The sequence below is a fragment of the Ahaetulla prasina genome, chromosome 1 (assembly GCF_028640845.1).
Source record: "Ahaetulla prasina isolate Xishuangbanna chromosome 1, ASM2864084v1, whole genome shotgun sequence".
NCBI lineage: Eukaryota > Metazoa > Chordata > Lepidosauria > Squamata > Colubridae > Ahaetulla > Ahaetulla prasina.
Window position 1 is genome coordinate 117,050,054 of NC_080539.1, and position 19,304 is coordinate 117,069,357.

Consider the following 19,304-nt stretch of genomic DNA (forward strand, 5'->3'; position numbering starts at 1 on the left):
GTAAAATGACTCTGTGATACACCATATCAGAAATCACTTTTAGATTCATTTCTGCTGACAATACGAAAACTTGTTGCTAGCTGTTATACATAAAAGTTTTTTTTTCCTATTGAAAATGCATTTAAAGATTACATTGATGGTGAAGAATATTTAATGCTTTTTGGGTACTTTAAACGTTCCATGTTTGAAGAACACATTTGACATATTGAGTTTGATCTTTTTGATTGAAGGATATTTTAATAAGCATTAGCAACAACCTAGAAAACAGTTTGTGTGGTATGGGTTGCAATTTATGTGGCTATAACATGTGGCTGTAAATGCTAAAACCACAGTATTACTGATGCAGTCAATATTAGCTATGCATCTATTCCCAGTCTTTCGTTATCAGCTATAATTGAGTGCAACATATTGAAGAAGGGAGTGTACAAGCTTTCCCTATCCATGTGGTTATTTCAGAGACACCAGGTATAAATCTTGTGTTAACAGAAAGAGGCTCCCATCAGAATTGTGAAAAAAGCATTAGAAATCATAACAATATGGCAGTGATTTTCTACCTGGAATATGATCTGAATATTTATACACACCAGTTGAATGAATATGAATAAGATTGTGAGAGTTAAATTATTTAAATTATCAAAAAATTAGCCTTAATAGAAATTTGCTGTTTTAATTAACAGAACCAGTTCACTACTATAAATACTCAAAAGAAAGAAACTTCTCAGATTGAAGGACCATCTTTGAACAATTCTTACGGTTTTAAAATAAGTGTACAGAACCTTCAAGAAGCAAAGGCTTTACATGAGGTAACTCATTTTTTAATTGAAAATGCTTTACATACCCAATATATGTTTCTCAGATCATTTTTGAAGTTTTCAAAATAAAAGTACTTAAATCAAGATTGGCGAATATTCCTAGATACTAATTTATCCATTACCACTAAATTACATTATACATTACATTTTAAATTACATTCCTGAAAAAGTTCACAATCAGCTAAACTCATGCTTGATTGTTGATAAAGGTTTTTCTTATAGTGTTTTTTTAAAAATTGTTTAAAGAGATAATAATGTAAATTTTTCTGTGTAGGTACAGTATCTTACACTGCTAAGTATAGAATTGCATGCTCGAACAAGAAGAGATTTGGAGGCGGATCCTGAATTTGATCCTATCTGTGCTTTGTTCTACTGCATCTCATCTGACACACCATTGCCAGATATTGAGAAAATGGAAATCACTGGTGCTATAGTGATCGATAAAGACAGAGCAAGAACTATCTCAAGCCAAGGTCCTTATTTCATTTTGTTTTCTTTAAAATTATTGCCAATATTTTGAATTTATTGTATTTAGGTATTAATAAACATAATAAATAAAAATGTGGTTTTGAACAATGTTTGCTAGTTTTTAAATTCATGTCATCTCATTGTAGAATCATGGACTTACAGTAGATGGTTTCCACCTTATATCTTTTTATGAACATTTGCAAGGGCTATAATGCTTAACACCTATCTAAGTTATATTAAACAGTGTTTAATACCTTGTAGCATGCTCCTGCAGAAGTCCAGAAGATATATAAAGAGGAAACCATATCCTAGATGGCAAGCCTCAAAACTCTTGTGCTGAACTAGTCCTTTTTAATTTCCTGGGACTGTTCAAGGAATTCAGTTTTGGTAATCTGTCTTAATTGGTTTGAGTAAAGATAGAACATGGAATATGTTATATGTTGCATAAGGGTTGTTGTGTGGTTTTCTCTGATCTTTGTAGGGTCTAAAGAGGGCCCTTATTGTATTGTACCTTTTTGGCTTTGTTTAGACCAGTGATACTCAACCTGTGGCTCTAGAGCTGGATGCTCTTGAGGCCCTACAGGCGGCTCTCGCAGTGTAGGCATCTGATCGGCGCTCCACTCTATCAGGCAGCGCGGGGAGCACTGACCAAAGGACCGGCAGTGTGGGAGTCACTGAAGTACCTCCTCCCATAGGAGGAAAGCGAAGGAGCTGCTGGGATCCCCCTGCCAGGTAAGAATAGAAATCACTCCAGCCCAGCAGCCACGGGAGAGAATGGGAAGCCTCCCTTTCTTTCCCAGCAACCAATAAGAAACAAGGATAACAGCAATGGGGAAAAATGATATGCCATGACATGTTTCAGTAAATATTGTACGTGGTGACAAACACCACCAAAAATTAGGTAGCACCATGAGGAAAAGATTGCAATATTCACGTTTGATGTTATGCTCTGCAACAGTTAATGGTGAAGTGGCTCTCCAGCTGTTAAAGGTTGAGTACCACTGGTTTAGGCTAGTGAAAAAAATATTTAAATTTAATTACAAGAATAAAGTAATAAACTCTTAGATTTATATTCAGTAGCTATGCTGTCATTAAAGTTCTGAATAACATAAATGTAACATGATAAAACATATCTTTCATCCACTTTTATTTCTGGGTATTAAGTAATTCCTATTCTTACCTTTAGCATCCTTTGATAGCATTTTTCTTTAAAATATTTAATTTTAAAGCAATAGATTGTTTTTACTAAATTATGTCTTTCTACAGGCTGCCTTCAGAAACTGAAAAGAAAACATATAGACTGAATTCAACCATAATAGATTTAGTACATTTTCTTTAAAAAACAGAGGTTGTATTTAATGTTGCAGAGTTATTAATACTGAATTTTTTATTTATTCAAGATACTATCGGCTGACAAAATAAAATCTAATTTGTGATTATTCTACCATAAACTTTTTAAATTCTAAAAACACATTGACTAATGTTGGACCATTACAACAAAAATCATGATGAAATTGAAATAGAAACATTTATGAAAATGTTTCAACCTCAACTCGATTTTGGCCATGTATGTGTTGTGTGGCTATTTAAAAATAATTTACTTACAACTAGAAGTAATAAATGTGTTTTTAATTGTTTTGATGTGATTATCAATTAATGTCTAACAATATTGAATATTTTTCCATATGTCCTATGGGCAGGCTTCAGCTTACATAGTAGTTGCCTGAAAAGCCATGTTTCATAATGCTCACTGATCATTCCTAATCTCCGTTGATTATCATAGTCCTACACTGTCCTCAAGGAGAGTCTACCCTATCTTTACATTGAAATGTTCAGTAGCCACTTCTATCCAAAATCATTCCCATCAGTTTGTTTCCTGCTTATATGAAGAATACCTGGGTAAAAGATAGTCCATGATCTTTTGTATAAGAGAAAGCAAGATGCTCTTTGTATAGAGAGCTTAGTGCTTGGATACCAAGGCAGTTTTGTTAATGAGAGCTATATTGATTAATATTCTACCTGTTTGTCATGTGTAAGACCAGCAATATTTAAATGGTGCATATTGATAGAGATTAATGTAGCATGGTTTTCTTCCTCTGAATCAGGCATATTCATAATGTAGAATAACGAAGATTGGTAGCAGGAATTAAAATCTAAAGAAAATTTTTAGTATCATTATAGTAAATAATGCAACAGTCATTTTTCTAGTATAGATTAATAAAATGGTGCATATGATAATTCATGTTTGTGAAAAGTTATAGCATTTGAACCCTAGAAAAATCAGTGGTAATTTTTCAATTTTTTGAAAAAAATTCAAAAACGTATATGCTTTTCAATATGATAAAATCAAATAAAAAAATTGACATGAACTTGGTCATGCTTTGTCTGCAGCAAGTGGAGGAAATAGTACTGCTCACTGTCAAAACTGAAATGATAAAGTTTTCTTAAGAAATAAATGCATTTCAATTTGCTTTTCAGGTAATAGAGAACATGCCCCTTTACTTGCAAGATCTGGTATCTCAGGATTGGAAGTCACATATGCTACTGATGAGAGAGCACTTTTCCAGGAGGTAGTGAATATTGTTAAAAGGTAGTATTCTGTTTTTATTTTCAGTTTATAAATTCCTGATTAATTTTGTTCAACTTTTGGTCTCCCTTCTCTTTCTTATGTCCCTATATTTTAACAGTTTTATTTTTTATAAAAGTTTGCTTTGGGTCTTCATAACAATATATTTATCTTTTAAGGTATATTTATTCAGATCTCTAAACCACAATTCACATCAATAGTACTGAAGTTGTAATATCCCTAAGATGCATGTGAAATATAGAAAACTTCTTACTGTCTTACAATACAACTTTAAAAAAATCTACCAGTAGGCAAGGAAGGGGTGATTTTTATGACAACTTCATAGCAAAACTCATTGCTCCTTGTGATACAGACAAAAATAAATAGGTAGGCATGAATTTTTTTTACGTATGTCTTCTCCAAAGGGAAATCTCTCCTTTTCCAGATTCAGTTTGGTGTATCATTTTCAAGTTCCTTACATGCTCTTATAGCATCTTCTGATCATGCACTTATAGAAGTTCAGATGTGTCTTTCTTCAAATCAACTGCCAAAGCTTTGAAGTCTTATTGTTATCCAGAAAGCTAAACTTTGAAACTTCTGGCTGGAATACATTCTCAAGGAAAATGTGTACTAGGCAGAGTACATTTGCAATTCTCTCTCTCTCCAACTAGAAAACTTCTGATGAGAATGGCATTGACCAAATCCAGGAAACCAGAATACTAGAGTTGCTGAAAGCAACCAGCAAAGGGTGGGTCCTGACGAAGCAGCGGATTCCTGTTCAGAGAAGACAAAATTACAGGTAAGGAAATTAATTTTATCTTTCTCTTTTTTGGGAATCCGCTGCTCCGTCTGACTTACAAAACAACTTGGAAATAGCAAACCAATTCTGTTCTTTTAATTTTTTAAAACCTTCCACCATTTTGGAAGTATAGGAAAAAATATCACTTGTCTGCATAAATAAAAATCATTCCAAACAATAGAACATTACAATTTTTCTTTATCTCTGAAGATCAACAAATGAAGACTTGACCGCTGAAGGCTTCACTGAATGAAGAAAGCACACTGATTTCTCTATCATTGAAAAGGCAAACCAAACATCTGGGTTGTTACTTGGTAAACACTTCTTGAAATGCTGCATGTCAGCTTCTAGGACTGCCCAATGACTGGACTATGATGTGTACTTTCAGATAGTTTTGATACAATATTCTTACTGTTTGAGGGATAAAAGTTACACCCCCTCTAAAATCGAATAAATGCGGTTTCATTTAGGAAAATGATAATAATTCTATGTTGAAATGTATGAAATTATATTTCAAATAAATGACCTGCTGGATTTGAGTATATTTGAAATTTTTATTATTTTTCCCCCAAACCCACTATTTTTGGCTATGACATTAATTTTATTAAATATTGTATTGGACAAAACAGTGTTCAAAATAGTTTTTGTTGCTAATATTATGACTTATTATCGTTACGGCAAATTCAGTTTTGTTGGATTTAGTAGAAATTAGAGAACTCTTGAATGAGACAAAGACACAAATTAGAATATGTTAATTTTCACTTCCTCGTTCCAGTCAGCTTCATATAAAGATCATTCTATATTGTTCTGCAGATAAAATAAAGGTTTGGGAATGGTTTAAACTATCTGTAGTTTGAAAGCTAGGTAATTTTTGAATGTGTATGTTGTCTCGCCTTTGAAACAACTTAGTGACTGACCTATTAAGCGTGGCTTATGTTGCTCAACCTAACAACTATAGTTCATTTTAATATTGGTTATATTGGAAACAAGCTATTTTAACCTATAGTTTCTTGTTCCCTCCTATTATTGCTAAAATATGATATTTTTTATTTGGGTAACACATTAAATTGTGATTAGTGGAAATGAAAATTTAATAGCTTTACTAGAACAGCAGAGTGGAGAAGAAATGATCAAACTTTCATTACAACCATATAATTCTAATATATAGTGTAATAATCTTTGATGGCTATGAACTGCATGTGATGGAAAAATAAAATTTAGCAGAGCAGCTAAATTAATGCTGATCTCTTAATATGTATTCAGTGTATTTGACTACAGTTTTTATTGTTTGGTTACTGTAGTAACTGAGGAATACAAAACAAATATACAGAAATAACCAAATGGTTTCTGAAATGACCAGTGCAAAAAAGTCTCTGTGGACCAAATCTGACACACACACACACACACACATATGCCTATCAAAGAAACTTTCCTGGTTATAGATGGTGAAATATATTAATATATTTTCACTCAGAAAAGTTATTTAGTTTAACTGCAGTGGCTTTCTCCATGAAGGTTTTTAGTTTGTAAACTCAGTTTCTGTGAATCCTGTACCAAGTAAAAATGGAATTAAAAAACCTAATAGCTGTAACTATTATTATTTCAGTGGTAACCTTTTTAATGTGTAATAACACTAGCAATAAACATGTAGCATTGTTATAATCAAACAAGTTACATATCTTAATTTTAAATTCCATTTAAATTTATTGAGTACTTTGCTTGTTTTATGAGGATGTTGAAATAATTCAATGAATCCATCATCACATTAATACAGATAAGATTTTCAGGTATTAAAGTTGGACAAATCTGTATGCCATAATTTAGATTTCATATAAACTTCTTTTGATCTGTGTATTAGTGAAGTTTTGGCAAAGTTTGCAAACCAAATAAGTAAAACTATTTTATTTAACCATCTATTTAAACATATAGCCCTATTTACTCATTTAGACTATGGCTCACCAACATGTCAGTTAGGAATCTTTTACATGATTTGCTATAACATAATTGGAGAACCAGTCTAGTATAATAGTCGAACGGTTGATTGGCACCAAGGAATCCCAGATTCAAGTCCACTCTAAACCATGAAAGCTTATGGGATGATTTGAAATCAGTCGGAAAAATTGTAAGAGATAATTTATGTAGACTACCTTGAACTTCTGGAAGAAAGTGCATGCTATAAATTTTATTTAATTGAAAATACTGGATTTGAATTTGGAACTGTGCACAGAAATATTATATGTACAATTAGTAATATCCATCATAAACTTTAGGGCAGTAATAGATGCCATCCTTTTAACTGGAAGACATCATCATTGATTTTTATGGCTACTTTGAAGAAAAGCTGATAATAAAGAGTTCATATTGTTTTATATTCTTACACACACACACACACATTTTCTTTCCGTGGTTACAAAACTAGAATTTAAATAACTGTAATGTTTAAGAGATTACAGAGCATACGCACCCAATTACTGCTTTTTATTCAAAGTACTCCTATTATTTCAGTGTATCAGCTAGATAGATTTCTGAACCAGAGAGCTGTATTGTATCACTTACATTAAGGTCTCTATTTCTATCTATCAAAGAGACCCCCACACAAAAGAGATGTAACTAAAGATATGCAGAAAATACTTTATAAAAACTGTAATAATTTCAAGCATCCAGGGATATTTTTTAATTCCTTTTTACAAAAATGCCCCTCTAAATTCACTTATCCTAATTTTTGTGTGGGAAAAAGCCTTCAAAAAGTTGTTGGACTAAAAAAAATCCTTGACACACTGCTTTATAGTGCACGTAGTGTAATCCCACTGAGCTAATCAATCTTTTTAAGTCTAGTTTCCCATAAGAGAAAATATTTTATAAGAAGAAGCATTCATTTATGTATGAATCCCCCAGCAGAAGCTTTGATATACTACAGAATTAATGTCTTGATAAGAATGAGATTATTTTGAATATAAATATTCATTATTTTCTTCACAAGCAAAATAGTTTTGGATATATGTATATATATATTCAGCCAATGTTTCTCTTAAATGGATTCTTGATTATTTTTAATCGGTAATTAATTAGCATTAGAATAGTCATCTATCATGTGGATCAACAATTTTTTCTATCTGAATGGAACATTACAGATTTCTAGGCATGCTCAGAATTGATAGAAATTTTCATTTTATTTGAACTAAAACCTTTAGGAATCTTACCAGCATTCATCTGAATATATTATTTATTAGAATTAAAGCTTTCAGACTTTCTTTTTATTAATTAGAAACCAAAATGTTATATACATCTAGTTTGACATGGCTAACAATCTACATTGGCATGTTTCAAATACTAACACAAAGCTGCTTGACCATTTTTTTTAGGGGAAAGGTACAAAATAAGTTTAAGCGATATAGGGATCTATCATTGTAAAGAAAGTCAAATGTTTACTGAACAATTTACTGAACAATTTAAAAAAAAATATCATTGCAAATAACTATCAGCTTCACTTTTCTAACTGTGAATTTTACCTTTGATTACTCAGTTTCTGTGGAAACTAATTTGTAGAATACTAACACATTAAAATGAAGTTTAGTAGCCATAAAAATTACATTATTTTACATATTTTATAGCATAACCTAAAATAAACAGACATTTAATATTTCTGATCTTATAAAACTGATTTCTCTGAATTAGAACCTGTCATAATAAATTTTGAAGAAACATGCTGTCAAGAGTAATAAAACAGAAAATTTTTTTAGACCGAGTTATACATTCATATATTGAAATCTATGAAATTAATGAATACAGTGATAACGCTGTGTACTTTTTTCCTTTTAACTATAAATTCAATCCATTTTGTTTAAAAAAAAATTCAGCGCTTTCCAGCTCCATGATGTCTTTAGTCAGGCCAGAGCATTTTTTTAGAATTCAAAAACTCCAGGTTCCAAATTAATTTGTCATCTTCACGAATCCCAGTCAAATTATTTGACAAATAATGACAATACAGGTAGTTCTTGAATTTACAGCAGTTCATTTAGTGACCATTCAAAGTTATAATGTCACTTTAAAAAATGACTTATGACCGTTTTTCACACAGTTGTTGCAGTATCCCCATGGGGTCACAATCAAAAGTCAGACGCTAGACAACTGACTCAGATGGTTGCACTGTCCTGGTGTCATGTGATCCCCTTTTGCAATATTCTAACAAGCAGATTCAAGGGAGATCTAGATTCACTTAACTATGTTACTAACTTAACTGCAGTGATTCACTTAACAACTGTGGCAAGCAAAGTCGTAAAATGGGGCAAAATTCACTTAACAATTGTTTCACTTAGCAGAAATTTTGGTCTCAATTGTGGTCATAAGTCGAGGACTATCTGTACACAGTACTTAAGTTCAAATTTGTGTACTCCTTTCCACACAGTACCTCATAGGGAATTAAACTTCACCAAATAACTATATTTAATTTAGTGACATTTCCAGCTTTAATAAATAAATTTAAATTAAATAATTGGTTATATGAAGACATATCTTTCTCTTTTTAGGTATGATCCAGATATTTTGTTAGGCTATGAAGTCCAAATGCATTCTTGGGGATACCTCTTACAGAGAGCTGCTGCTTTGGATGTTGATTTATGTCAGATGATCTCTCGTGTTCCAGGTGTGTTTGTGAACCATGTGTTAGTTATAAGACTTCTGTCTAATTTTTTGAAATGACCATTAGCTGAGTGCATTCTGCCCCTATAGCAAGCTGTTAATTCATCAGTTTAATAGAGAAATTTGAAATACTAAATTTATGATATTAGATAGCTATACCCATATTGTACTGGTATTTCTAACCTTATTTCTGGTAAGGGACAGAAATAGACGCAGCTATCAAAATAAGCAGCATATGAATCTAATGTGAGTAAATTAAGGTCACCTTGTTACTCCATATTTATTTTGCAACCTGATGTTTGGCAGATTCGAAGTATAATTGCCACAGAGGGATAGGCAATCAGATTTTTATTACCTGTGAAGCCAAAGGTATATATGCATTGTTATGACATACATTCAGACCTGCAGGTCTGCTTCTTAAAGTGTTCTGTTTTCTTCTCCTGGCTCAGTAGTGCAAGGGGAAAAAATGAGAACTGTGTTTATATTCTTAAGTTGTTATACAGCATACAACTTCCCAGGATGGTTTATTACCATTATAATAAACTTAAATTTAAGCATGAATTATTTGTTCTGATACTTGCACATTTAGTATTTGTCATTAATTTTATTTATTTTTTCATTTTTTATTTTAGACGATAAGAAAGAGAACAGATTTGCTTCAGATCTAGATGAATATGGAGCAGATACAATGAGTGAAATAAACATTGTTGGAAGAGTTATATTAAATATCTGGAGAATTATGAGACATGAGGTAACATCTGGCAAAATTATTAAACTAGGAAAAGGGCAGTAGGATTATTAGGTGCATATAAATTCAAATTATTATAAAATAACATTTCCAAAGGGATTATTCTGAAATAAATTACTCATCTTGTTTTCAAAATGATAGAAATATGCTTATGGAGTTTTCTTTATCTAGGCAGCTTACTTGCTTCTAAATAATAAAAGAAATACAAAATCTTGAAATATCTTAGTAATTATATTCTTTCACTCTTTTGCCAAACAACTGTTGTAAACTTCTATCCAAAGCACATAGAGAACAATTTCTTTGACTGTACCTTTGCTGACTTCAGAATACCACAGAGAGAAATTACATGGTTTGAGTTATTGCATTAAGGAGGAAATAGCAAAGGTTGGGAAGAGCAAAATAGTACTAGATACCTATTGCTGGATAATTCAGTAGTATATCCTGGTTAATCTTTTGGCAGTATTCTGTTTAAAGACCAGTTGCTTACTAACCTAGTGTTATTTCGCTTGAAATATATTAATTAAACTTGTCTGTGTAGTGTCAGTCTATGTCATTCTCTTCTATTGTAAGCCATTCTTCTCTAACCTCATGTGTCTGATGTGCGTGTATAATTTGAGTATAATGATTTCTTCAAAGAAGTTGTTGAGGATGAATTGGTCATCAATAGATGCACAGAGACACATTACACAAAATAGACAATAAAAAACCTAGGAAGGAAACAAAAAGGCTGCACATCCCTCTAGCAGCCCCCTTAATGGTAAGCAGGAACAATCATGCAGCCTGCAAGAAAACCACCAAGCTCACCAACCTCACAAAGGGCCCCACAATCATGTAGAAAACTAGTCTAATCAAGGAATCACCAATGAGAAAACCACTTCACCACCAAAGTGGCAGAGCAAGTACTACATATAAATAGGCAGGAAACCCTGCACTCACTTGCATTGATGATGTTACCTAGTTGGATAACGAAATGTCTTCAAGCAAGCATCCAAGCTCAGCAGTAAGAACTCTCAACCATTCAATCCTGAACTATAGGTATTCTCTTCCACTGAATATAAACTCCCAGAATTCCCTAGCAGTGTCCTACGGGTAACCATTAGTTTCTAAATATTTCGACTTTTAGAATCAACTATGTTTCTGTAATCATGTGGTAATTAGTTTTATAGGCTAATTTGTTTTTCCTGTGCTTAGAATTGATATCCTGCACTTTGTAATGACTAGGAAGTAATTATCATTCACATAAAAAGTAGTTTTCCCATATTCTTTGAGGAAAAGTAAATGGTCCCTCCTTCTTGAGGAGGGGCAGTTATGCTAGTGAGAAATACTGGATCAGGGATATTTTTTTTAATTGTTGTAATGTGGCTTTAATTGTAATGTGGTCTTAATTGTTGTAATGTGGACTATGACTGAGGCATCCGAGGCTGATGGCAGCCCTGATTGGTTTCATAGGAGGACAAGTCTTTTGTGTGAACTAAGATGGAGATAACCAGAGATAGAGATAAATATAGAACCTATTTGTCTTGAAGCACATTTATTGCTGATTTTTCTCCCATCTAGTTTTTCTTGCAATGCTCATTAGAATGCAGCAATAATATATTAGTTATTGGTTGATAGAGATGGGAAAATTTTTTAGCTGCATTTCTGATTATCTTGGTGATGCAAAGCCTATCAAAACTCAAGGTCACTATGAGAGCCTAAGGTGTCTCTCTGTGGTGTAAAGGGTTTGCTCTTGTCTTCCTTCAACGTTTTCCTGGCATATGTTCTGTGATTTTTGGTCACTATTTAGTGTTTGAAATCTGAATCCTTGCCCTGTTCTGTACCAAATTCTTTGTAAAATGAAACTATTAAAAGTTGTGTCAGTTTTCAACCTATTTCTGTGTAATTCCATTCCATGTTCTGGATATAAACTATAGAAAAATATAATCATCCAAATTTTCTATTTTTTAGGTGGCTTTGACCAACTATACATTTGAAAATGTGAGCTTTCATATACTTCATCAGCGTTTCCCACTCTTCACTTCTCGTGTTCTATCTGATTGGTTTGACAACAAGGCAGACATCTATCGGTAATTGTCTGTAATGAGCATTTTAGTTGCCTGGTACTGAATGCAGTTATTATATATGTTAAAAAAGAGAAATTATAATTGTAAATTCCAATCTGAAGTTGTAAATCAACAGGTACCTTGATGAACGTATCTTTTCTTTTATGTACACTGAGAGCATATGCACCAAGACAAATTCCTTGTGTGTCCAATCACACTTGGCCAATAAAAAAATTCTATTCTATTCTATTCTATTCTAATCAAATTGCTTGCAGTCTCCCCCTGAACTTTTTCTCTTCTGTTGGAGGTATGAAAAGGAGAACAGAAGGTTATAGCTGCATTCTAGATTAATTGCTGCTTGGAATGTCATTCTGGACCTTGAACAGTATTTAGTTGTGGCTTGTTTAGGAAAGACATTGCATGACTGGTGGAATAATAGTGTCCTATATTAACAAATGACTTGAATTTATTAGATTCAATTCATAACAAGTCTCAGATTTTTTAAAAAGGAAGAAGTGAACCATTTCAGAATGTGGCAAGTATGAGGCTTGTTGCTGCTTGTTTTCATAGTTTTTTGTTATATAACTCTGTTATAAGTCTATTCGCTGAATAGAAATGTGTCGTGCTATCTAAAACTACGTTGGCTATACAACTAATTAAGAATACAGTAAACTTGATAAACCACTCTACTTTTACATTTAAAATACAATTCCCATGGAATCGGCTGAAATGCATGAAAATTACATGATCTGAATTATCAGGTCAATGCTATTGTAAGCAAATAGAATTATTTAATCTATTTAACTTGCAATTATTTCACATTGTCTCAAAGCTTCACAAGACAATTTGTATTCTGAGGTAATAGGTGATAATAGGTGGTAATCAATAACAAAGATGTTTGTTAATGTCTAAAGATTCACAGTACATCTTTTGTAGCTTTATGGAAACTTGCCACAGAAAAAGCTGGCAGCATTTGGTAATCCCCGTGTTCCTCACAACTCTTTTTTTTTTTACTTTCCACAGAGAGGTATGTTAGGTCACTTAGATACCACCAGCTGATCTCAATAAACTACCTCCTTTCTGAGGTCTAACAGTACCTCCTAAAAATGTAACATGAATTTATTTCTATAAATAATTGAAACCACAAACCAGATTTCCAACCGCCTAAGTTTTTACCATATTAATATCAGTATATCCAAATCAAAGGGCACCAAGGAAATTGCGGCTACAATCTTCCCTGCAACACTAATCATCAAATAAGGGTTACTTTCCCTCTTCATCTCAAGATTCATCATCTCAAGTTTCAAACACATAGTATAGCGGGTAGAGTACAGGCAAAAGGGGCCATGATGTATGGCACACACAAACCCAATCTAAGTATTATATATGAGAGAGAAAAGAAGTTAAGTTCTATATTCACATTAGCCCTGGAGAAAGATATAGCTGCCTGCCTTAGGACTGACACAGCTAAATATGAGATTTGCACCTTGGTGGATGAAGAATCTTTTCCATAGTGGCTGTAGAGAAAGCCAGTAGTATGAATAGATCTGAAATATGTAAGTGTTCATGTTCCATTAGAGCCATCATATAGCAGTTTTGTTCACTTTTGTTTCAAAGAGTAATATTGTATTGTTTTTCATTTTTAAAATTCTTAGCAAATTCTTGGCATTTTTTTCAAAATACTCTTGTGATTTATTTTTGAACGTTTTACATATTAATGCTTTTATTTTAAAGGTGGAAAATCATAGATTATTATATCAGTCGTGTTCGTGGGAATATACAACTATTAGAACAAGTGGACTTGATTGGCAGAACAAGTGAAATGGCGAGGCTGTTTGGAATTCAGTTCTTGCATGTATTGACAAGAGGATCGCAGGTAACCTTTAATTCAGGGGTAAAATGCTCCCGCTTTGGACCGGATCACCCGATCCGATAACGATGGCGGCGGGTGGTTCAGAGAACCGGTAGCAAAAATCCCTGCCCCCACTTCCTCCCTGCTTGCCCAGCTGAACCGCGCGATCATAAGAGGTTTTTTTTACTTTTAAAAGCATTTTTTCTTTGGCCGAAAAAATGCTTTTAAAAGTTTAAAAAAAAGCCTCTGATGATTGCGCGGCTCAGCTGGTATTGTCAGAACCCTTTCAAATCATTTTTTCTACAAGCTCTTCGGCCGAAGAGGCTGTAAAAAAAAAAGCTTTTAAAGGGTTCTGGCAATCAAGCAACTCACCTGGGATCGTCAGATCCCTTTCAAAGCATTTTTTTCTACAGGCTCTTTGGCCAAAGAGGTTGTAGAAAAAATGCTTTTAAAAGTAAAAAAAAAAAAGTTGGTCATGCCCACCCAGTCACATTCCCCCATCAAGCCACGCCCACAGAACTGGTAGTAAAAAAAATTACATTTCATCCCTGCTTTAATTGCTTTGATTTAATTGTTTAAAAATGAACATATCCTTTTTAATTTGTGGAGAATTATGGTAAACATAAACAATTACTTTATGTTACAGACAAGGTATAGATTGCTTTAGCCAACATTTATTTTGGTTTCAGGTCTGTCCTTCCTCTTTGAGAAGAGGAATAACTATCCACAAATACTTTTGGTTCCTGAATTAGTTCTAGGGTACATTATACTTTCTGTTGTCTTATCTCTGGAAGTTGCCATTGGTCTCAGAATTGTGTTCTTGAGTAGATAGTAATTCCTTTGAAAAATAAACATGGGATGCAGCTTTTGTTTCCTGATCAATGTCTTATACCAGCCATTGATGCTGGGATCTCCATATTATAGCTTTAATTATTAATATTCGTGAATAAATTGCTCTTGAGTTGTTGGACTTTTGTTCATCATAATGTTGATAAACATGTATTCCATTTCTAGGTTGGAGGATTGCTAATTACTGAGTTTTTGTTTTATTTAGTATCGTGTGGAATCAATGATGCTACGAATTGCCAAACCAATGAATTACATTGCTGTGACACCCAGCGTTCAACAGCGAGCTCAAATGAGAGCTCCTCAGTGCATTCCTTTAATAATGGAGCCAGAATCCCGTTTCTACAGTAATACTGTCCTTGTGCTAGATTTTCAGTCTCTATACCCATCCATAGTGATAGCATACAATTACTGCTTTTCTACATGCTTGGGACATATTGAAAACTTGGGGAAGTAAGTATTAATCATTTAAATCTCTGTGCATGGTTGTAGTACTAATAGAATAAAGTATTAGCACTTTTTTTCAGATTATATAAGTGGCTATAGAATTCTAGGATACTTAGAATTTCTCTTTTAAAAAACTGTCTTGCCTATATACAGATAATACAGGTAGTCCTTGCTTAACAAGTAGTTGTTTAACAAGTGCTCAAATTTATAATGACTTCAGAAAGAGTGCTTTCTGGCCTGCAAAGTAGTTAAGACCAGTCACAAAATGTCTTCTCCCTCTCCCTCTCTCTCTCTTTCTCACACACAGTGAGTCACTGTTAAAGGGCTGCCTGCTGTGAGGGAATCTCAGCTCTTGGCTAAGAGCTCTCAGCTTTCAAAGGGTTGCTGATCAGAGTGGGGAGCAAATCTCGGCTCCATATGGGGTTAAGATGTCCTCTCAGCAGGCAGCTCTCTTGGTCTGTCTCCTTAACAACTGGCAGTGCTGGGATTGGGTCAATCACATGGGCATCTCAATTAATGGCTGCTTTGCTATCAAGGACCAAGATTCCAGTCCCAATTGTGATCATAAGTCAGTAACAATCTTTATATATGCAAGTTTTAAAATGCAATATAATTAATTGATATAATTGGCAATCTGGAGAGAGCATTTGCTTACACAAAAAGAAATAAAAAACATGGTGACTGTGCAGATTCAAATATATTATATTTTGTTAATTGTACTAGTTTATGACATGATGCATATAAATAGGCTTAAAAGTTACCTTTCCTAACTCCTAACAATGAATTACAATATTACATGAATAATGAAGATTACAAAGCATTTTTTATCTAAAAAAAGATTAGTAATTAAATTTATTGAAATAAATAAGTAAAACAAGTGAGGAGATTTCAGCAACAGAATAGAAACTGGCATTTTTCTCTAGAGAAATGTATGAGTACAACTCTGTTGCTGATGGATTAAAAGCATCCTATTTCCTAAACTTGTAATTAATAGCACAAATTTTATCCGTTGGCTTTATTATATAGTGTTATTGTTGAGAATATTGTTGTTTTAGTCTGTTGTAAGAAGTTTGGTATTTTTGCTCAATTGAAAAGAGAGGCAAGAATGTATTCATACTTAACTGAAACTAGACAAAAAAAAATTGTAAGATAGATAAGGAGAAAATAGTAGGCAAAGAAGTGAGTGAATGAGCAAGCAGGAAAAGCTGGATCATAAGAGGGACTGAAAAGATGGACTGTTTAGAACAATTCATTCTTCCTTATTTTTTTAGAAATGATGAATTTAAATTTGGATGCACATCTCTGAGAGTGTCTCCTGATCTGCTATACCAGCTTCGACATGATATCACAATCTCACCCAGTGGAATAGCTTTTGTTAAGGTACTTTATTTTATTTAGCAAATAATGTAATAAAAGTGACTTTTTGTTTATATTTTGTTTTTAATTGTAAATAAATTCAGCTCCATGCTCTAATAGTTATGGGAAATAAATTATAGAATTTTAGGGAAAATAGGTATTGATAAATAGTATTGAACTTAAAAAATTAGTCCTTCTTTCAGCATTCAAAAGTGTGATGAGCAGCATTATCTATGGGGACACCCAGGTGTGCTTGGCTTCAGAATGATGTGACACCCAAAGAAGAGATTCATCCCTTGTCAGCCCTTAGGAAGAAAAACAAGGGAGAGGTTCTCTCTGATTCTGATTCTTACTGATTCATAGATGTAAGAAACTCAGTTTTAACCAGAAATTGGATAGAGAATTGAAAAAGAAATAACACAAAATTCTCCTGCTTTGACTTTGTTGGATCCCTTTTCTGTTATTAACCACAAGTTAATCTTCTTCCCCCAAGAAAAGTAAAAAATAACAGGCAGAGGAGAGCTTTAGTGAAATGAAAGGACTGCTTAAGGGCTGTCATATGAGGCTATCATATTCTCAAAAGACAAGTTGACCGGATAATAGCTTATTCACCCATATTGCTGCAGAATTGCAAGTAACATATCCCTACCCCAAAGAAAGAAATGAAAATAACACATCATTTCCATAGCTACCCTACTCACAAGGGGTCCTAAGATATCCTAAAGAAAGAGGATGGAGCCAAGCTGTGTTCCAGTGTATGTATAAATAAATAGAAAAGTTGAGGGGAAATCATGAAGTGTGTCAATTAAAGTATTAGAGACATTTGGGGACAGTTTGCCTTAATAAATCACTAAGAAAAAGACAGTATTTACATGAGGATTAATAGTGCTCTTACTATCAACCTTTCAATTATTGCTTTTGTTTTGCAACAGCCTTCTGTAAGAAAGGGTGTACTGCCAAGAATGCTGGAAGAAATTTTAAAGACTAGAATAATGGTGAAGCAATCAATGAAAGCTTACAAACTTGACAAAACTATCACTCGAATGCTTGACGCACGTCAGCTTGGCCTTAAACTTATAGCAAATGTCACTTTTGGTTATACTGCTGCTAATTTTTCTGGAAGGATGCCATGTAGTGAAGTAAGTAATTGAAAACAAAATATTAACTTGTTAATAATATAGACTCATTTTGATATAGTGCTTAAGGTACTGGAAACCTATCAGATCTACTTCTTCATGAAGCCAAAAATTGACCTTGACTCAATCACTCTCAGCTCTAGAAAGAGAATGATCCTAGGAAGAGGCAAAAACTCCAGAAAACCCTGCCAAGCAAACTACAGGGCCTTATCCAGGCAGTCATGAGGAGCCAAAAACTGGATCAAAGGCGCACACAAATATAGCATAACACATTAAAAGAAAAAAGGCTTGGTTTACTAACCGTAGTACAGGAATGCTGATTTAGTTCAGATAATTCTGAGAACACATAGAACACAGAATAACAGGGCTGTAAGCGGGTTGGAGGTCTTCTAGTGAAACCCTTTGCTCATGTAGGAGTCCCTATACCATTCGGACAAATGGTTATCCAGTGTTTCTCTCTGTCTCTGTCTGTCTGTTTCTCTCTCTGTCTCTTTAAATATACATCAATATCAATACATGAACATTAAGGCATCTGGGTATCATTTCTTTGTATACAAGTAGTAGTGATAGTATTAATATTTGTTATTTAAGTCATACTTATATACTTGTAATGTTATTATATTTATGTTAAAGTATAGGCCTTCGTTATTTAATTGTTCAACATTTTAGTCCCCCTTTCTAGTAACAATATCGTTAAGACATACATAGTATCACCATCTTTTTGAAAACTTCCAGTGATGGAACATCCACAACTTCTGAGGCAAGCTGTTCTACTGATTAATTATTCTACCTGTCAGAAAATCTTTGCTTAATTCTAGGTTGTAGAATAGTTCGATCCCCTCTTCTCTGTGACAGCCCCTCAAATATAGGAAAATTGTTGTCATGTCACCCTAGTCCTTCTCTTCATTAAACTAGACATGCCTAATTCCCACAACAATTCATCATATAGTTTAGTCTCCAGACCCCTTAACATCTTATGTTCCTCTTTTCTACACAAATTGCACAAAACCAAATTCATGGGTATAGAATAGGTGGTACCTGGCTCAATAGAAGCAATTGTGAGAGGGACCTTGGAGTCCTAGCAGACAATCATTTAAATATGAGCCAGCAGTGTGCAGCAGCTGCCAAAAAAGCCAACTCATTCCTAGGCTGCATTAACAGAGATGGAATCAAGATCAAGTGAAATGCTAGTACCACAGACCTTGGTAAGAGCGCACTTGGAATATTGCATCTAGATTTGGTCGCCATAATATAAAAATGTTGAGACTCTAAAAAGAGTGCAGAGAAGAGCAGCAAAAATGATCAGGCAATTGGAAGCTAAAACATTAGAACAGTTTCAGAAATTGTGTGCCAACAAAAGTGCGTATAGTCAAGACTATGGTTTTCCCAGTTGCAATGTATGGCTGTGAAGGTTGGACCATAAGAAAGGCTGAGCGCCAAAGAATTGAGGCCTTTGAACTCTGGTGCTGGAGAAGACTCCTGCAAGTCCCTTGGACTGCAAGGCGAACAAACAAGTCAGTCCTAGGGGAGATCAACCCTGACTGCTCTTTAGAAGGCCAGATCCTGAAGATGAAACTCAAATACTTTGGCCACC

At 33.7% G+C, this 19,304-nt stretch overlaps 1 protein-coding gene across 2 annotated transcripts in view; it reads left to right on the forward strand.

Moving 5' to 3' along the window:
- REV3L (REV3 like, DNA directed polymerase zeta catalytic subunit) overlaps positions 1-19,304 on the forward strand; it is an 88,517-nt gene that overhangs the window by 55,893 nt on the left and 13,320 nt on the right. For both annotated transcript variants that reach the window (XM_058173860.1, XM_058173867.1), the window contains exons 16-25: positions 678-803; positions 1,087-1,285; positions 3,759-3,870; positions 9,172-9,287; positions 9,916-10,034; positions 11,979-12,097; positions 13,808-13,949; positions 14,980-15,224; positions 16,490-16,598; positions 17,507-17,713. In XM_058173860.1, the coding sequence (XP_058029843.1) occupies positions 678-803; positions 1,087-1,285; positions 3,759-3,870; positions 9,172-9,287; positions 9,916-10,034; positions 11,979-12,097; positions 13,808-13,949; positions 14,980-15,224; positions 16,490-16,598; positions 17,507-17,713 (1,494 nt within the window). The remainder of the gene's footprint in view (positions 1-677; positions 804-1,086; positions 1,286-3,758; positions 3,871-9,171; positions 9,288-9,915; positions 10,035-11,978; positions 12,098-13,807; positions 13,950-14,979; positions 15,225-16,489; positions 16,599-17,506; positions 17,714-19,304) is intronic.